This window comes from Centruroides vittatus, unplaced genomic scaffold (assembly GCF_030686945.1).
Source record: "Centruroides vittatus isolate TY-2023 unplaced genomic scaffold, ASM3068694v2 contig_178, whole genome shotgun sequence".
Classification (NCBI taxonomy): Eukaryota; Metazoa; Arthropoda; class Arachnida; order Scorpiones; family Buthidae; genus Centruroides; species Centruroides vittatus.
The window spans coordinates 272710-293519 of record NW_027121089.1 but is presented as its reverse complement, the minus strand read 5'-3'; the positions used below and the strand labels follow the sequence as shown (position 1 = coordinate 293519).

The 20810-nt window shown below is 33.4% G+C and overlaps 1 protein-coding gene and 1 long non-coding RNA gene across 6 annotated transcripts in view; one reads left to right on the top strand and one right to left on the bottom strand.

The window, feature by feature from the left end:
- The window catches only part of LOC136969400 (puratrophin-1-like), a 43899-nt gene extending 30736 nt beyond the window's left edge, over positions 1 to 13163 (top strand). For all 5 annotated transcript variants that reach the window (XM_067263539.1, XM_067263538.1, XM_067263537.1 and 2 more), the window contains 10 exons: positions 2351 to 2524; positions 3628 to 3717; positions 3822 to 3965; positions 5304 to 5381; positions 5464 to 5643; positions 10584 to 10761; positions 11593 to 11712; positions 11988 to 12200; positions 12271 to 12428; positions 12874 to 13163. In XM_067263539.1, coding sequence (XP_067119640.1) covers positions 2351 to 2524; positions 3628 to 3717; positions 3822 to 3965; positions 5304 to 5381; positions 5464 to 5643; positions 10584 to 10761; positions 11593 to 11712; positions 11988 to 12200; positions 12271 to 12428; positions 12874 to 12894 — 1356 coding nt within the window. In that variant the 3' untranslated portion in view covers positions 12895 to 13163. The remainder of the gene's footprint in view (positions 1 to 2350; positions 2525 to 3627; positions 3718 to 3821; positions 3966 to 5303; positions 5382 to 5463; positions 5644 to 10583; positions 10762 to 11592; positions 11713 to 11987; positions 12201 to 12270; positions 12429 to 12873) is intronic.
- Positions 13164 to 16186: 3023 nt separating this feature from the next.
- Positions 16187 to 19155, bottom strand: LOC136969409 (uncharacterized). Its single transcript, XR_010879820.1, has 3 exons — positions 18848 to 19155; positions 18004 to 18105; positions 16187 to 16285 (listed from the first exon to the last, which is right to left on the bottom strand). It is a non-coding gene; the product is annotated as an uncharacterized lncRNA (long non-coding RNA).
- Positions 19156 to 20810: the final 1655 nt, after the last annotated feature.

Here is a 20810-nt window from a genome sequence, read left to right as displayed (position 1 = left end):
AACGACGAGAAAACAAAGATCAGATTATGAATATGTTTAGATGAAACCATTTTGCCATTTACTTTTTCCCACTGGTACAAAGTGTAAAGGTCTACGGTTATATTCTGATAAGCCGGATAAGCAAATTACGTTCTTCCCGTTACGTTTTCTTTAAATAAACTAAGTTTACTTGTTTATATATGAATGGAAAATAAACCCTCTTAAGAATATGTAATTAGTCTGGTAAGCTGTCAAGGAGAAAATTTGAATAAAGTGAGGAGAGGGGAGGAAAACGTTACAAACGAGTCAGTGTCAACAGACTTGTTACTGTTTTGCATAAACGAATTAAACAGCGCCATTCATAAGTTCGTTCTTTTGCATTTTAAATGTAGTCTATGACGCATTTATTTGTTTTTTTTATGATTGTTTTTAAAGATATGCTTTAAACAGATTATTTGTTTATATTGATAAAGAATTTTCTGCTGATTATATCAGGCGCGTGAAGGGATATCAATTACCACTCCTTGTTAATATTTGCTACAAAGTACTTAATTTCTGTAATTTTGGTTATTAAAAGTGATATAAGATTATAAATTTCGTCTGGTATTTTATAGTATGGCTCACCTTGAAACATTTAAAAATGGTGACGACTGAAGGTTAAAGATGAACCCTTCTTAAAATAGCCTTGTATATTCTGTACTTTACTGTTGTACTTACATACTCTGGCATCTTGTTGGAGTGATGTTTGTAAGTCTTGCATATGCTAGTATTATATGCAAAAGCTATAATTCTTATAGAATATGATATATGCAAGAACATGAAGTACAGTTAGCTGCAAGAATGCGTTATGAAGTACAACTTGTTGCAAGATTATTTCATGAAGCACAACTTGCTGCATCTTGCTGCAAGATTATTTCATGAAGCACAACTTGCTGCATCTTGCTGCAAGATTATTTCATGAAGCACAACTTGCTGCATCTTGTTGCAAGATTATTTCATGAAGCACAACTTGCTGCATCTTGCTGCAAGATTATTTCATGAAGCACAACCAGCTGCAAGAACGTTTTATGAAGTACAGCATTTACATGCATCTTCAGACTTGCTGCATCTTGTTGCAAGATTATTTCATGAAGCACAACTTGCTGCATCTTGCTGCAAGATTATTTCATGAAGCACAACTTGCTGCATCTTGTTGCAAGATTATTTCATGAAGCACAACTTGCTGCATCTTGCTGCAAGATTATTTCATGAAGCACAACCAGCTGCAAGAACGTTTTATGAAGTACAGCATTTACATGCATCTTCAGATAAAATGCAATAGTTTTTGTAGCATTATTGTAAAATCCTACAGTATCCCACACGAAACATTTAGCTAGGGGTATGCAATTGTTAACTGATACGCGCCATACATTCTAGATTTTCTTTGCATACATCATCACCCTTCACTCTTGCTGTAACTCTGTCCACCACCTGTTGCTATGACTTAAACTAGGTTATGAATGATGTCTGTATAGGATTCCTGTATCGTGAAGTGGCCTTAAAAATCCTTAAAATAAGTGCATTTAACACAGAAATGCTGCAAAATACTCTAAATACAAGTTTGTGCGAAAATTTTTCATGTATTGTCTCATGTACAGATGCATACTTGTAGAATTATACCATCTCTGAAGTCACTGTAGTATCATAAATCTATATGTAGTGTGCGTAAAGATAATTTATGTGCAGAAGTTACTTAAAATGTGAAGAATTTTTCCCTCAGAAATGTTGCAACTTAGCCAGAAGAATTGCATAACTTGTGTATATTGTCCTTACACTTCATGAATTCATAAGAAGCTGACATGACACAGGTAGGAAAATATTGACAGGTGCAAGAGACAAAACAATCTTTAACCATTTCTATCTGATTATCCTTTATAATCTTATGCTTGACAATTATTAAATTTTATGTAATTAAACCCAGTTATAAGGATAACGACAATAAATTATAAAATTTCACAGTAAATTATGTAAGCATTATATACCTTCTAAATGTACGAGATATAAGAAGAAAAGTCAACTCGTTACGCAGCTTTTAATTGTGTTTACCTTTTAAAACATGGAAGGAAACCGTAATTTATTTTAGTGGCACTCTTTATGGATCTACAAATGAGTTAATGGAGCAGTTTCCTTTAAAACAAATAAAGTTATTGATAGAAAAATATATTTTATCAGGTATCATTGAGTGATAATCTATATCAGATAAAGCCTTTTCACTGTAAGTGAAAAGAGAAAAATATAAACAAGGATTAATAATTATTAATGGGCTTGATGAGTGTAATATATAAACACATTTAAGTCTATTTAGTGAAATATTTACTATGTTTTTTTCCAGAATTATGTTCCGGAACTTCTGCGAGAAGATATTCCTCAAGCTCTTAGAGGTCAAAGGAACGGTATATTTGGCAACATAGAGAAAATCTATGAATTTCACAGACAATACTTCCTCCAGGAAATAGAGACTTGTGAAAGCCATCCATTTACTGTTGGACAATGCTTCTTAAAATATGTAAGTTTCCTGTATTTTTAATAAATAGGCATTTTATAATTATAATTAAATGCTTAACAAGCATGTTTAAAGTTGAAATTTTAAAATGAAATAAACTGTAAACAGTAATTACACTAGAATCTTTCTCATCAAATGAATCAAGTTGTTTTAAAATGTATCAGTTTGTCTTAAATTTCATACATTTTAATTGTAATTTCACATAGATTTGTAAATTTCAAGTTGCAAGACCGAAATTTGATTGAAATTTACAAATTTCTATGAAATGTTCAACCCTGGATACAGTGCCGTAACTAGGGCGATGCCAGCGGTGCCCTGGCACAGGGTGTAGAAATGACCTGGACCAAGTTTTATATCATAGTCTTGGGGCGTAGTTACAGAAGCTCTCACCGGTCGCATAAAAGACTAGTTACGACGCTGCCTGGATATAAAAGAATTGCCAATTTCTCTTAAAATTAATAACTTTATGTAACGCCGACATTGGTGGTAAGTGTGGTAAGGAAAGTGTTCGGGTGCCGGCAAGTAAGGGTACCGCTGTACGGCTGAAAACTCGAGAAAGCGTTGATGCCAGGGGTATTGCTAGATGCACCTGTGCATGTAGCAATCTAGGGTATAGCAGGGATGATACTAGGTGCAACCTGCGTACTTAGCATCATCCCTACAATGACAATTTGAATGAATTTGTATCTTAAAATATATAAATTGCATATAAATTCACTATTGTGATTATGTTTTTAAATCTACAAACTTACTCTAAAAGCAACTTCTAAATACAAATGAACTACAGTGTTGTATAAAAAAAAATTTCTAAATTTAGAAATTGCTTTCTTGGAACATTTATTAAATTATACTTTAATGATTTTCTTAAGTTTTAAGCTTACACAATCGATAGTTTAGAGTGTCGCGTTACGTAAAGTGTCCTTGAAGGCACAAATATCAGATTATAACGACGTGGCGATGAATAATACACAACCTCAGACTAAACAGGAAATTTTATTTTGAAAAAAAGTATTTTCTTAGAAAATATAAACAAGGCAATTAATTTTATTGTATATAAAATAACGTAATGATTAAAAAAAAGGATTAAAATCAGTTTGCCTTTACAGGAATCGCAGTTTTATTTATACGCTCTTTACAACAAAAACAAACCAAAGTCGGACGGACTGATGCTGGAATACGGCACAACATTTTTCAGGGTAAGCGTGCGGAATATCATTTATAATCTCTGTAAAGTGGTGTATATTGTAATAACACAGGTTTTAATTGTAATTAATATTTACTTGTCCTTCTAATTGTTTAGGAAAAACAGCTTGAACTTAGTGACAAAATGGATTTAGCCAGTTATCTGTTGAAGCCCGTACAAAGAATGGGAAAATATGCCCTTCTTCTTAAGCAGTTGTTGAAAGAATGCCCGGAAAGAGATTCCGATCATCACGATCTTAAGGTAAGTTTTAAGTAAAAACATTATTTTGAAGCATTATACAATGAATATTTCATTGATATACCATTAAAATGGTATAACTGTACCTTAACAGCTACATTTTCAAGAATTCACTTCAGAATTTCATTTAAAATGCTTTAAAATCATTAGAATAGAGCAAAATTATTGCAAATCTACAGCAATTACATGTTTCTAAGAACTAATATTAGTTATAAATTTGCCAAATTGTCTTAAATTAGAAATTTCTATAATTTATAATGAGTTTTTAGTTAATGAAAAGCAGTTTAATGACTCAATTATCAAGCAGTTTGGATAAAACAATAAATTAAAAACATATTATCAAGTAATTGAATACAATGAGAGGGCCAGTTTACTTAATGAACTCTTGAAACTCTCATAAAACAGAAATCTGCGATGCTCCAAAGCTTGCAAGAGGTTGTAAATTATAAAGATGAAAGTGCAACACTAAATTGTTATTCCCATTATTAATTTCATGTATTGTATAAAAAAATGGCAATCACAAAGCTTGCCTCACTTTATTATTTTTCACCATCCAGCACTGCACAGTGACATTAGCGAGGTTGAGGCCGAAGTTTTAAACGCAAAAACTTGTACGTCGGACGTCGAGCGCCGCTTTCCCGTAAGCCTAGAAGGCCAAACGCCATCATCAAACTTCTAGGCTTACAGGAAAGAGGCGCCGAATGTCCGACATACACGTTTTCGCATTGAAAACTTCCAGCCTCAACCTTGCTATTAACAAGTGTGGTATAAGAACATTACATAATCTAATTAGTTTTGATGCAAAAATGTAAAGTCTATATGCAGACGTAGCATAATGTGATCGTCAGTTTATGTAGCGTCAAAGGTTGTCAAAGGCACAAAATTATCTACACAGATACTAGTATGCACGTTTAGAAGTTGCTGTCTTTTATTCAAATCACAGAAATATACTTTAGATACTCGTTAGATTATCTAAATTTCTTTAATTATGTTATTATTATTTGTAATAGCTGCTTATCAAAGAAACTGGATCAAATTTCGCGTGGTCAATATCAGGAGTACAATGACTCGTCAACCAAACATTGATGGAATCTTACAGCTGTCGATAAAGAATAGTTCATTTCACACCTCTTTGATACCGTACAATAGAATAAATTATTTAAATCTATCCTTAGCTTTGAAATTTTCTGAAAGTTTCTCTCGGGAATCTTAATTTTAATTCAGAGACAGCTTTACATTTCAGACATTGTTACAATTTTTGTACTGTGTTTTTTACAGGGAAAGACAATAAATTCATTTGTTATTCATGCATCGCTTACTTCTCTATTTCTTATTGTTTAGGCTGCAGAAGAAATGGTTCGTTTTCAATTAAGACACGGAAACGACCTACTCGCCATGGATGCGTTGAGAGAATGCGACGTTAGTAACTAAACTATACATACTCACGTGACTTTACTATTAAAAGTATTGTTAACGTAATTTGGAAAATTGAATTCGTTAGGTTAACGTGAAAGAACAAGGAAGACTTCTACGACAGGAAGAATTTTTAGTGTGGCAGGGGAGATCGAAAAAGTCCTTCCGTCATCTCTTTTTATTTGAAGACTTAATTTTATTCAGTAAAGCCAGGAGGGATCCTGAAAGAAAGGGATTCGATATCTATCAGTATAAACATAGCATTAAGGTAAGCAAAATTAATTACTTGTAGATAGATTTACATTAACCTAGTTTCGATTGTGTTACACTGATATTTGATAACTGAACAAATAAGATGGCTAAGACATATGTTTGATGGCTCCTGGGTTTGAATTTGGGTCAAATAATCAGTAACGTTTCACTGATGATTACAAAGATGGTCAAGCCTGCTGTTCTGGGAACTCGGATTTAAGTCTGGAGCAATTTTCAGGGTAGTTTAACCCTGATACATCAATAACATCCCTCACCATGTGATTTGAGTGCCAGGCTGAATGCATAATGGATATGAATAAAAGTCATTTTTAATGTGTGAAAGGAAAAAAAGAATTAAAAAATGAAGAGGAAGAACTTACATATAATTTATCAACGTTCGGTGCCAGCTTGATAATCTTGCAGCTGAAGTAAAACCAATTTTTGCCGCACCTGCATCCAGAATGTGGCCAATAGTTTATACAAGAGTGCCGGCACTTCTACTGCTGGCACTCTTTTACAAACTATTTATCGGGCAAATCCTAACCAAATTTTTTGGGCATGCCGAAAGTTATAATAAAAATAACAGGCCTATCTCCAGCACTAAACAATAGGCAGAAACATTATTTGGTGTGAATAAAAAAGTATGGACTATTATAAAGCCCATTATATCTACACATGAAATATATGAAATATATTATAATGAAAAAGTATTAAAAATTTATGACGATAATTCAAATTTTGTGGGCCCTCGACGCTGGGGGCCCGTGGCTTGAGCCCTATTAGTCCCTATGTAGATCCGACATATTTACTCTATGTCTGTAATGCCTCAATAGAGGCTAGTTACCATTAAAAAGACCTCCCAGAAGGCATCCCCCTAGGCAGATTGCCCGAGTGTTGCATAGCCGCAACTTAACAAAACAATCTTTATATGATCTCATTTTATCTCTACTAGTCAGTTACTTTAAAAAATATATACCTTGCTCTCAATTTACTTTTAAATAACTATAAATAACACTTGAAAGTCTGGAAAGCTGTCCTGAATGCTGCAATTGCTGTTTTGGACTGATGCATTTTACAACCTTTTTCTTTTTATAACCATACTAACCGATCGGTTAAATCTGCTTTTTTTGCCTCCACAATGGCGATATTCTTGACTACGAATGCTAACTTGAAAGCACTCAAATTCTTGTATTTTCCAGTATTTTTTTTAGTGTTTAGTGATTATTTTTCTCATGGAGTTACAGTATATATATATAAGACTTATCTTCCAGAAAGGGAAAAGACTAGACAAACGAAATCAACTACGATGTGTTGCTCTGTAAACAAAGGTTTTATTTTTTTAGTTTTAAATTTACATTAGCAAAGTAACACTTTCAATATGTAATGGGCATGCTCACCTGTAAACAAAGAAACGATATTTAATGCTGTCGTTCTATCCTTATTCCAGTCACTATGCGATATATCTTGTTTTATTCTTGTGCTATTGTTGTCCATGCTTTCTTCTTTCCTCTTTCATTTATTTTACATCTAATTTTGTTTACTAATGTTTGATTTAGCCTTTTGTTCAGACCATTTGAAAATGGTGCATTTACTGCCGTGAACACAATAGGTATCTGCTTGTCTTGTAAGAATTTCTTGAATTCTTTCGAATTAATTCCTGGGTATTGGTCGGTAAGAATCATACCAATATTCTCTGTTTTTGTTATCTCCTGGACTAATTTTATAAAATCATTTGCGCTCTGTGTTTTTGATGTTTTAATAAATGCATATCTGGTAAAGTGATCTACCAGCAAATGTAGGTATCTTCTTGTTGATCTTGAATCTCCGAAGCCTCCAATTGTGTCAATGGACATTATTTCAAAAGGCTTTGCAGCTGGGCCTAGATGAGACATAAATCCATATTTGTTGTGTCCTCTTGATTTGTTTTTTATACAAATTTCACAGCTTTTACAAACCTTTCTGATATTATTTGTTAGATTTTTGGCTGTATAGAATTGACTAATTGTCTAATTCCAATATGGCACAAGTTTTCATGTAAATTTTTCAATAGTTTGATGCCGAATTCTTCCGTAAGTATTATTTTTTCTTTTTTTTCCAACCTTCTTAAAGTATAATCGTTGTTTTTCAATCAATTTGCTTTTTTTTTTCTCTGTATTTCTATATTTTTATTTTGATCTGATACAATATCTTCTAGTTTAAGTAAGTTTACAACTTTTAACTGTTCATCTGTATTTGTATTTGATTCTAATACTGGATTTCTACTAAGGCAATGTGCTTCCAAATTTTGCTTTCCAGGTGCATATTTTATTGTAAAATCATATTGTGATAGGTAGTATGTCAAATCACCTAATTCTTCATCAGTTCTAGATTTTAAATTCATGTTCTCAAGTGGTTTGTGGTCTGAATAAACCGTGAATGATTTGCCAATTAACCAGTATTGCCAGTATCTCACTGCTTGTGCAATAGCTAGACATTCTAAGTATATTGCTTTCTTTATCTTTTGGGCTCCATTTAGTTTTTCTGAAAAGTAAGCCACCGGTTTTTCTTTTCCGTCGGGTTGTATCTGTTTTAAAATGGCCCCAACACCTTCTAAAGAAGCGTCAGTATAAATATTGATTGGTAAATCTTGATTTTCCTGTTTGCAACTCGTAAAGGAACAGACCAAAATGCAGAGTTAATATCAAGAGTTGAAAAAAGTTTACAATTCTTTATCAACAGATCATCTATTAATGGGTTGAGGAAATGGTTGAGCTTGGGGTACTACTATTTTATTCAAATTCCTGAAATCTATACATAGCCTTGACCTTTTGTTTTCTTCTTTTTTAAATGCTAAAGTAACGGGTGCCGCAAACGAGCTGTAGGATTCTTCTATCAGTTTATTATCTAATAATTTCGCTATTTGTTCTTCTATTTCTTTTTTATCTTCAATTGTACATCTGTACAATTGTACAAATTACTTCCTCCTCCTTTTAGTTTCAGTAATTTAGAATTAACCAGAGACACGTTGGAACCTGAATCATACACTCCATATACTTCTAATTTATCGCTCAATAGTAGTTTGACCTTTATTAATGGCGTTACTATTCGTTTTTTTTATTTTATCAGTCTCATTTAACTCAGTTTCTATTCTTGTATTGTTCACATGTCTAATATTTTTTTTTCTTTCTCATCCTCTTTTATCGTTGAACCAGCATGTATCTTCCGGGTGATAACGAATACCTTTATTTAATTTTTCACAAATTTTACATGGGGAATGTTCTTCATTTCTATTATTTGTTTTGATATTTCCATATTTCTTCTTTGGTGCACAACTTTTTTTTTTCATCATGTGTTCATACTTGCTCACCTCATTAAACAAGCTGACTGTATCTTCTATTGCTTCTCTGTCAATCTTATTTAGTATGAATTCTGGTAAACCGGCTGCAATAAGATCCACCATTGTACCTGTATCGATTGATCTTCTCATCTCCAATAAAAGGTGTTCTTTTCTTATTGCATAATCCAACAATGAACCTTCTTTATATTTAAATAACAATGCATTGGTGACGGGGCTCCATCCCTTGCTTGCAAATGACTCACAGAATTTTTCTTTCCATGTTGACCATTCTGCATTAATTGTTAATTTTACAATCATGGAACTGTACCAGTCTGCACAACTCTTATCCATAAACAGCCTCAGCATTTCAATTTTCTTCTCATCTGTTTTCACATCGAAGCGGATGCATTCCTTTTCAAAATTATTAATCCACTGGTTTGCATTCATATGTTTGCTTGTAAAGTTTTCAAGTACGAACCGTTCTGCGACATTTTTTAAGTTCTGCGGTCTATTTTCCTGTGTACTTTCTATAAATTTCTCGAACAGTTTTTCTAATGTATGGGTTTCTTCTTTCTGTACTGTATTAAGCTCTTCTTGATTCAATTCTTCTAAAAATTGACCGTCAAACTGCAAATTTCCCTCCTCATCTAGGTAAGTATTCTTAAGTTCCCCAGTCAATGTAATCCAGACCCTTCTTACTTGGTATCTTTTTACTAAACTTTTCTTCACTTTAGCAAAGGCATGTGTTTTTATTATGCCTGTATGACAATCCGCAGAACGTAGCTCTTCTGGTATTGCATACACTTTATTGTCACTTGTGGTTATTGAAGTTATACCATAAAAGTTTGATTTTCCATCACTTCCTGGTAACAATGTGAATTCGAAGCGAAGTTTTTCCATTTTTCAGTTAGATTTTGTAACAAAAATGTCGTTTTATAAGACTTATATTATCTTCCAGAAAGGGAAAAGACTAGACAAACGAAATAAACTACGATGTGTTGCTCTGTAAACAAAGGTTTTATTTTTTTAGTTTTAAATTTACATTAGCAAAGTAACACTTTTAATATGTAATGGGCATGCTCGCCTGTAAACAAAGAAACGACATTTAAAGTTTATTTTTTTCTAAATCGATTCCTTTGTCTTCACAATTTACAATGATATATCGAATGATGCCATATTTCTCTTCCACACGTGCCATGTCGACGACAGCGCGACGCGCGGCAAAACCCAAATTGAAAGAGAGGTTTCTCTCTTTACATATATGCACTTAATATGCTTGATATCATATATATCTATTCTAATGTGCATGCAGATTTACACAAAGTGTCTGCGTAATGTTACTTTTATTGAATTGAATTGACGGGTGTAAGGCAATACAACATTAAAGTGATATGTCAAGGGAAATGCCTGCTCACCATACTTTCTGTTTAGGTACTTGACACATGAAAAAAATCCAGAAAAATTCATGTGGCCTTACTGTTGACGAGGTGCAAACCTGTTACTCGGTGGTCCAGTGAATTTTTTACCGGTGGGCTACATAATGTTATCCAAATGAACTTATTAATGTTTTGTTAAATGGTCTTAAGTTTATTTCCTAATTTATAAAGCAAAATACTCTAAACATTTTATTTTGCGTCCAGACGACGGACATAGGTCTGACGGAACAAATCGGAGAGAGCCCTACGAAATTCGAAATTTGGTTCAGGAAGAGGAAGTTGCAAGATACTTACGTCTTACAGGCTCCAAATGCAGAAATCAAACATCTTTGGGTGCAAGAAATATCTAAATTGTTATGGAAGCAGGCGCTTAGAAATCGAGGTGAGAACAATTATTTTTAATTAATTAATTTCGAAATCATAAGGTTTAATATTTCTAAATTAAACACTTTCATTTAACATTTAATTAATCACTCTAACAATAATAATTTTGCTGGCCTGCGTACGAAGACAGATTTAATGTTTTAATGTGTACGAAGAGGGCGAAAGTACGGAAAATATAAGTGAATATATTCTCGAAAAGAATAATTATTAAATGTCAGGACCACATTTAGTTTGTCACCCCATTAGTTCCGAGATGCTGTGGTCCTGCGGAATCACGATAGAACAACCTTCAATCAAGTTCTTTGTCTTGATTAAAGGTTGTGTTAATAATAAACCTTAATAATAAAAACAATAGTTTAATAATAAATAATTTTACCCATAATTAGAAAGGATCCTTGTAGAGAGCAGAGACAAATTAACTGTATCAAATAACTGACCACGATTCCCATCCCACACACAAATAAAGGCATCAAGTGAGAATGCAGAGCTAGAGGAAGGTAAATACATATACAAAACTATCTTTAACACATCAGTTTGCGATCTTACTAAAACACAACCACTTACAACTGAGCAAACTTGATAGAAAACAATGAAAAAATCAAATACCAGTAGAAAAAAGGAAGGATAGAGCTAATATTTTCTGCAAGTTTTCTTATATTTGTGTATTATAATGGAATTTCCATGTTCCAAAGCATTCCAGGCTCGACTCACGGAATTCGTTATGATTGTTAATAAAGTTTAATGTTTTCTGCAATCTCTCGAGCAAGCGTATCATCTCTTTCATTTCAAAATAGTATTAATATTATAAAAACAAATGAAACTCTTTCAGAGATGCGCCTAGCCGAAATGTCATCTATGGGCATTGGAAGAAAACCGTGTTTAGATATTAGACCGAATGAAGATCAGATAAACGATAGATTTGTTAATCTCCATCATCAATTAAATAGGGGTAAGTTGTGCAATTATCTACTGTAAATTACTTGTTCCATTCTCGATTCAGCTCTAATGATCCCACCTACTTTCCGTTTTTATTATGAACCGTTTATTACATTATATCTAGCAACTTGAGGGGTGTTTCTATACCCTGTCTCTGTTAGAGGATCAGGACATTCTATGCTCTAAGAGTGACTATTTCCTCGAATCATTAATTTTTGTTGGTGTAATATTATATAATTTTAATAAAAATGAGTCGAAACTCCAACTAAAGTTGAAATCTTTTGGTAGGTTCGTATTATCGAGGCAGTACCGGAATGTCATCGTTTGAACAAATGCGCAACAAACGTCCACATTCTATAATATCCATTAGTTCTTCTTCATCTTCGGGAAGTAGTCATTCCTCTTTTAGTTTATGTACTAACGTCAATCTAGGAGTCGAGTCCAGCGACAGTCCCCACAGGGGATGTAGATCCGTGACGCAACAATCGCAATGTTCGACGGGTAAGTCGATTAAAATCTGGTAACGTAAACAAATCTAGATCTTCTTTTACTTATTCAAATTTTCTTGCAGAGAGCGGCTTTTGCACGGACACCAGCATCGTGGGGGATGGAGTGACCGATTTAGATCAATCCAGTATGCTGTCTAAACCCGAACGTAGTGATAGTTTATTATCTCAAGACTTACCGTCATCTAATTTCCTCTCTCTTAATGAAGAACCCGATGAGGAGGTAAGTTATCGTATCCTTAGGCTTGCCAGACATCCCGGTTCAACTGGCACAGTCCCAGTTAGTGGTGAGGTACCAAAATTTATGTAAATTGAAAGGCAGAGGAGCAACTTTTGCCAAGAAAGGTGGCTCGATCTTGACGTCCAGCACCGGCTTGGCAGCCGAATTACTGTCAGTTCCTCTTCCTACTCAAATGCACCCCTACTGCCTTCCATCCCTCCTGTCAAATAACAGCAAAGACAGGATATCATGTGACTTCAGTGTACATTGTTTTCTTGTCATAATAACTGAATTTTGTGTTGCATGAAATTTAAGTACGTTGAATTGTAACGGGGAGATGAGGATGCTTCTGTTGCCTGTCCCAGTTTTTGACATTGCATAAATCTGGCAAGCCTACTTTCTTTAGTGTTCTAACTCCAGTTTCATGTATTTTTTCCTTTTTAAACAGTCGGTATCAACACCAATGTGACTTAAACCACTAACAACTCATAAATGTATCCACTTCATAGTATAAGTCTACCTCATCTGCGGAGAAGTGCCTCCAGTTCTGATTTAAACTTCCGAGTTAAAGAACGGAAGAGAAAATTGCAGACCGCATGCCAAAGGGATGAAACGTCGCTCCTTTGTACGAAGCAAACACACAAAGCGATGCTTTGTTTCCAGGAAGATAAGAGTAAAGCACAATATTTGTGCTAGGTTTTTGTATTTTTAAACGATAAAACTATGGACGCATTAAGATTTTCTTTGTTGTTTTTTGTGTGTACCATAACTATATTTAATTTTTACACCAAACTTATATAACATATCTTTAATACTTTGTTACATTTAAAATCAAATTTTGTTGTTTGTTGTAATAATAATTATTATTTTTTAATAATATATTGCTTCCAGAAGTTATTCTATGTTCCATAACAGTAATAATAATAATTAATATATACATATATATATTAAAATCAACTATTAATTTAGTTATAACTTTATTAAGTGAACAGTTATGTACTTATATAGATTTTTCTATTGATTTTGTAAACATAGCATTCCATAATTTGGTGAAGTGCCTGAAATCCTCTTGTCATCTGCTCAGTTTTAAGTCATTTTATATCCATTTTTATTAATATTATACAATTTACAAAAGGAAAATGTTAAACAATTAAAGTATTTATTGTTCTATTTATCCGACCATTCGGTTTTTCGACGAAAAATTGGACAATACGAAAGCCAGTTACCGAGAAATTCGGATTTCGGGTCGTTCACCATCCAAAACTCCATCCATTATCAATTGGTAGAATTAAATTATGTCATTCAAACAGATAAATGAGGTATAAGATTATCTATTAATGCTATATTTAAAATTATCCAACCATTATAATGCTTCGAACTATGTTAATTAAACCAAAAACTAGCCAGATAATCAAAATTTACTTCTACCAATTCACATTAGAATTGAATGGTAATGTCTACAGTCTCTTGAAATATCCAGAACAGTATTTGTCATCACTTAAGCAATAACAGATCATCTCACCCAATAGAACCATTGTTAAAAACTGGAAATTTACCTTAAGCAAATTCCTAGTCTTTAAGATCGACAGTGATCCACTTGTTATTTATCAAACGACAAATCATTTTGCGTAGAATTGTAATGTGATATTGAAGTCCGCATCAATTGCCTAAGTAGCTTGCCTTCTATAAAGTAATATTTATGAAACGATCATTCTAAAATGACACAAAAATTCCAGTATTCGTCACGACGAAGACGGGACCACCCGCAGGTGGTTATGTATATATTATAAATATATATAACGAGGAATATAAAGGATTTGTTCTGTGTAAAAAATAAGCTGTTTTTATTCATCTTAGGTGCCATTTATTGTCTTGATCTAATGTGTGTTCTTGAACAGATTTTATAATCAGTAAAATGCAATGTTTATAAGTCTCACTAAAAGTAATAAAAAGTTTTCTGTAAATAAAATTCGGTTTAGTGTGTGTTTATTTTACAATTTTACAAGAATTCTGCGATATTATAACTAACTAAACACTAGAAAGAATGAATTTACAAACTGCCTTCAAGTTCAGATGTAAATACAGTAGACCCCCCTATAACACGGTATATAAGTTCTGTGTTATATGAATCCGTGTTGTACGAGTCACTTAAATACATGAGCCAATCACGGCCTGTGTGCCAGGCGTGTGTGCACCCAGCATATAGCCCCGAGCGACTTCCACCTAATTCCTGAACAGGAATTAGGTGGAAGTCGCTCGGGGCTATATGCTGGGAGTTTAAAGGTGGTGAAGACTTCCACCCAGCTTATAACTTTTTAATATGTGAAGACTTCCACCTGTTTCCTGAACTGTAAATGTGCAGTTAGTAGGGCAGAGGTTTGAGACTAATGACAATCTACAAAACAACATTGTTAAGGCCATCTCAATTCACTGGCGGCAACATTCTATGACAAGGGGATGGAAAAGCTTGTCCGCAGATATGACAAATTCCTCAATCTTGGTGATTATGTCAAAAAGTAACCATGTTTGTACCTAACTTTGGGTAATAAATTCATTTTGTTATTACAGTAAGAAATTCTTGTTTTTCCTCAACACTATTGTTCATGTGAGCATGGAAAACATGTTAAACATAGTAGTTCCTGTTGTTTTCTATGCTTCAACAGAATCTAGTTTAGACACTTTTATTGTTCTAGGAATGCATTATGATTAATCACTGATGATATTACCCAATAAGATTCAATATTGTCTGTTTCCCCAGTGCCATTAACTAGTGTGAGATCTGTTATCTATGGGTTGTGGGTCAAAAGTATATTTATCTGATAAACAACATATTGTTCATTGGTTTCTTTTATATTTGTAGAAAAGGATAGAAGTCATGACTTTTCTGTTGTTTGATTGATAATGAAATTTAGGAACTCCTCGGGGATAAAAAAAAGGGCAACCCAGGCAAAACGTGGAGCACATGCCACAAGTGCTCCAATGTATGGGCACCTCTGAGGCTGTTCATAAATTGGTATATGCCAGCAAGAAGGCTTTCTGGAATGTGTGTGCATGTGTATATGAAATCATATGCACACGACATTAATCTATATCTAAATAAAGTGTGTCATCCCGTGTTAAAGGATTTTTGGGTCACTTTGTATATTACATACGAAACAGTTATTTAACGGGACACGAAACATTTCTTATACAAGAGCATCGCATTAAGGTACAGTGTGGCCCAAAATTCGTTGTTGCATTACTCAAACACACCACAAACGTCATCAGTTCTGTTACCGAACACGTTGTGAATTCAGTTTACACGATCCTCTTTTTACACGAATCGAAATCGAAACTTTGATAAGTTTTTATGGGCGTTTTGCAAAGTTCGAAGTTTATTTCTTGTTTCAATTTACTGAAGGTGAGAATTATCTATAATATCGGTATTTAAAACCGAAACGACGTGTCACTATAACTACAATCAGACCTGGATTTAGCGCTCCTCCTTGGTAAAACGCCAATAAATATTTTGAACTGATTTACTCGATTTACTCGAGTTCACTATATCGAGAGTTGACTGTACGTAATTCTTGATGCTTAAGCATCACTCGATTTAGTGCTAATTTTAAAGGCAAGTGAATGATAGCGCTAAATCGAAAAGTGAATGCTATAAGAATGGATCAAGAAATTGCTACGAAAATATTGAGGTAAGAACCATACTTTTGGCAGGCGTGTTTACCTTAACAATTACATAATAAACACAATACTGTATTTAATTATATTTAACGATATTATTTATTAACAGTATAATACATTTATGGTGTTCAACACTGAACTTTCTTGAGCTCTTTCAAGTAATGTTTTTCTTCAGAAATTCTTGTCTACAGGGAAGAAAAAAGTAAAAATTGCTGTTAAATTATGTTTAAAAGTTTAAAAAATATTAAATAATCTGGAAGATTTCTAAACTGAGGCACACTTTAAATATGCCTCGTATGCCTATTTACAGCATGCCTCATTTCGTATATTTCATGCGCCTTTTAGAGTGTGCTTCACTTCATGTATGCCTACTTCATACGCCTGTTTAAAGCATGCCTCACTTCATATAGGCCTACTTTTAACTTTGGTACTTAACGCTGTGTTTTGCATTAGTCCTTGGTTTCGTATTGCACGAATTCGCATAACACGTCACGTAACTACCGTGTTATCGACTACCACATATAACACGGTAGTTTATATTCAATTTACACTCTAAGCCTTAACTATACTAACAATACTTAACAATTTTACAAAGAGATACCTTACCTTAAAATTTATATAAAAGTTGATAAAATAGCGCAATGACGACCACAGCAAACATAACCTTCGTTGTCACAACCCAAACCTGGTGTATGGCATTAACAGATGTATTAATTAACGACACAACCTTATTAATTGCCACAGCAGTAACAATAGCCATAACAAAGTTCAGGAAAACCTTCTGGAACTCGATTTCAGTGTTACAGAAACACGCAGTTAACACAAAAAGAATTCTAAACAAGTGTAACTTTACACGTACGTGTTTTTCCAACTTTATCTCCCTCCAAACATTGGAAATTTCGAATTTAAATTTCCATAACAAACGTTCGTTAAGGTCACTCTGATTCGGATTCATTTTGAAAATTTAAAATACAGCGTTCGTCTGATAAGGTATTTACAAAAGACACCGTTAATTAGCTTTTAAAAACACAGGAAATTAAGTCACAGGTTACTGATAAATTACGCTATTTTCACTCGCTGCCAATGAACGAAATCGATATGATAACGGTTAATTTTTACACGATTAAATTAGTAAAATGGCGGGCATACATAAACGCGTATGCCACTGTACTTAAAAATGGCGCCTATTCGTTTCATGCCGCTAAGTAAACCAATGAAATAGTTCGTTTTATACGAAAGGGACATTGTCATTTGCTTGTTTACTTAGCTGCTTTCAACAGGTGGAGCGATTGTCTTCGGAATGGCGCATTTGTTAAAGCCCGGTGTGTACATAATCTAAAACAACTGCATTAATTAATACACTAGTGTTGGGTATAGCGTATAATTAATTTATTTTTATTTATTACTTATTGTTACATCATCACTGCGATTTTAATCATATTTCTATTTTAAAAAATCACGTGACTTCCGGTCCGGTTGGGAAGTTCGTATATAGTTGAGTCAACCTCCTATACACTTAGCGCCATCTGTTGAGAAATAAAACAAGTAACAAAGGCCTCGAATTCTGAGAGGCCTCAGCCTCGTGTCCTGTGACAATTTGTGGCCATAAGCTGGACCTTTCCTGTCCCATCAAATAATAATAAATTTAAAAGCACGAGACTTACATTAAGAAGAACAGTATCTTACTTAGATTAGGAAGAAATTCGGGCCTAAGGCCTCGAAACGATTTTTTACGTGTAAAAAGAATAAAGGTACTAAGCGTGACTGCATCGAATTGCGTTTAATAATTATCCAAGTATTTGTTTAAAATATATTGTGATGGGAAAGGCCCCGTAAAGTTCTATAGCTTAGGGCCTCCTTGAATAAAATTAAATACATTAAATGAAAATTATAGAATATTTACAGATGAATGCAAGTACAATGCGATTGTTAAAGACTTGATTGATCTTCCAGGTGTTCTTGATCTTCCAGGTGTTCTTCACCCTTTTCTTCGTTCAATTCTTTGCTTTAGGGATTAAAAAATGGAAGAATTAGCTTTCAAAATAATTTACTTTCTTCTCAATATTACAGAAAATAAAATATTTATTAATCTAGACACTGTAATTCATAAAATATTGGTGAAATTTATAATGTCTACTGTATTTCCCTATCATCGCAGTTCCTCAGTTATATTGAAGACATGCAGCGTTGTGACGAGGCTTTGTTAAGAAAGGCCTCGTCTTAGTGCCCGTAGGGAAGAAAAAAGTACAAATAACTAGCTGTATCGATCGTTTTGGCCTCGCGTGGTTGCTATGCCTTCTCGTGATCAAAACTACCACTGCACATTCCTTTAAATTGCTATGTTTTTGATTTTCTGACTAAAAACACAAGGATACACTAGCGAAGTATTGTTAATTAAGCAGTGTTTGTATACAGTACTTGAAAATTAGAGTGTACGAGGCAAGATTTTGTATAATTCGCGGGATGTGTTATTAAACAACTACGTATAAAAATCGAGTCATTTGTCAAGAGTGAATATTAATTATCATAAATCGATAGCTCGGTATGATACACATGAACGAACAATCGCTGATAACACGTGTTTCTGTTTTCGTATTGCGTTAAGGTAGGTCATGACAGGATTTGCAAAGGCCTAGCTTTGAAGCCTATAACCGAGGCCTTAGGGCCTTATATTTAGACTTAGTAGAGGGGTGAAAATTAAAATACAATAGTAATTAAAGTATAAGCAATAAACTTTTGTCACTTACCTTCCAAACATCGCTTGGTAAATCATAGCAATGACTAATACAACGAGACAGATTCTAATTCTTAAGGCCCACACATTCATAAATGCATTTACTATCATTGTAATTATCACAGCCATGACCAGTCTCATCACGAGATTTATAAACTCAGCCAGTGAATTTACTTCTGTTCTAAAGATAATGGCATTCAACACGAACAGGCTTCTAAATATATTTAACTTTATACGTGTATGATCTTCTATTTTCGTATACTCCCAAGTCTTCCGGAAGTATGATTCGTAAAGCTCATAAATGTACATTAAAAATGGTTTATTATTTGGCGTCATCTTTATATGCCGTAACTGTTACTACCTGATACAATTTCCTTCCAAATAATAAACAGAATTAGCGTCACAACATATCGGTGACGGTAGATATCACTATGGTAACTATTATAAAAATTCATAAAAACGTCACAGACGTCTCGTGTATTTGTCACTGTTTAAATGTGCATATTATTTAACAAATTAAATGATGTTTCTCGTGTGTAAACAGTTGAATTATTGGTGTTTATGTACGAACTGAACATACTTTTTTTTAATCTGTAACGTATTCGAGCTAACAGGTAAAACACAAGGTGAGACAAAAGCCATAATTTTAGTGTTAAATATTAATTATCCATTATAATTATAATTATATTTAACCTCTATTTTCTTCAATTTCTTTATAATATAGACTATAATTCCAATAGAAACATGTTATCATACAGGAAAATCGATATCACACAATGATTTACTGGTGTCAGTTGCATAACATGGCATACTTTTCCATGTTTTCTTCTAAAACTGAAACATACTCTATTGAAAATATATATATTAAGGATGTATTATATAAAGGTATACAACAGGTTAAGATGTAAAATTATTATTCAATTAGGTATGTACTCTGTCAAAATAATAACTAAAACAAGTAACAACATTAAATATATAATTAATTTGATTTAATTTTATTATTGTTTATACAATTTTACACATGTTACATAGCCTCAACGGCAAATATTTTACTTACATTTACAAAATTTCAAATATTAATTGCGTAAAATCGAACGAAAATGTACGTATAACGTATTAAATACATTAAATGTGTTATTGCTACGATCTATTATTAGATTTTCTGTTTACAATGCTATTTACGTGCGCGTTATACACGATATTACGTAAGTTATGAATGCAAATTTCCTAATTCGATTATATTTTTTTAAGTATAATTAACATCCGAGTTAAATTATAACGAAATCTTTACTAACGTGAGAGTCCACTTGCATGGATTCAACTTCTTGAATTTCGTGAAGTTTCCTTGTTTATGCGCTTGAAATATATATAAAATAATTACATTAATGGGTTAATTAGAAATAATTTCCTTTGTAAAATGTAGTAAATTACATGATGTACCTTTTACTTTTCGGGGAAATACGCTGGCATGAACATAAACACAAGGAACAAGCACCACATGGCAACGGTTGTCTTCCTGTTCCACAAGAAACAAGCGAATCTAACGAGTAGAGCAACTAAGAACGTTCCAAGGAGCGTGGCCAAAATTCTCTTAAGGGTCGTGTCCAAGTACGTTTCATTCTCGGGAAGGAACAGGTATATGCAGGTGAAACAGAGGATTCTTAAAATGTAAGACCTGATAACGGCACTCCTTTCTGAACTCATGTCAATGCGTTTTTTTCCCCCCTCAAAATTTTTCTCGTTTGGTATAATAATAGGCTTTGTATCATCGTACTGGCTGTTTTCCATGTTAAACAACGAAAACAGCAAAGACAATTCGCTTCAAATGTTAAGCGACTATTACGTTATCGACGCGAGTATTGTCTACTGAAAGATCCCTACATCTATGACGTAAGCAACTATGTAAATATCATAAACATGGCAATCGGAATGAGAAACACTCACGCAATATCCGCATGATACCAAGATTTTAACCA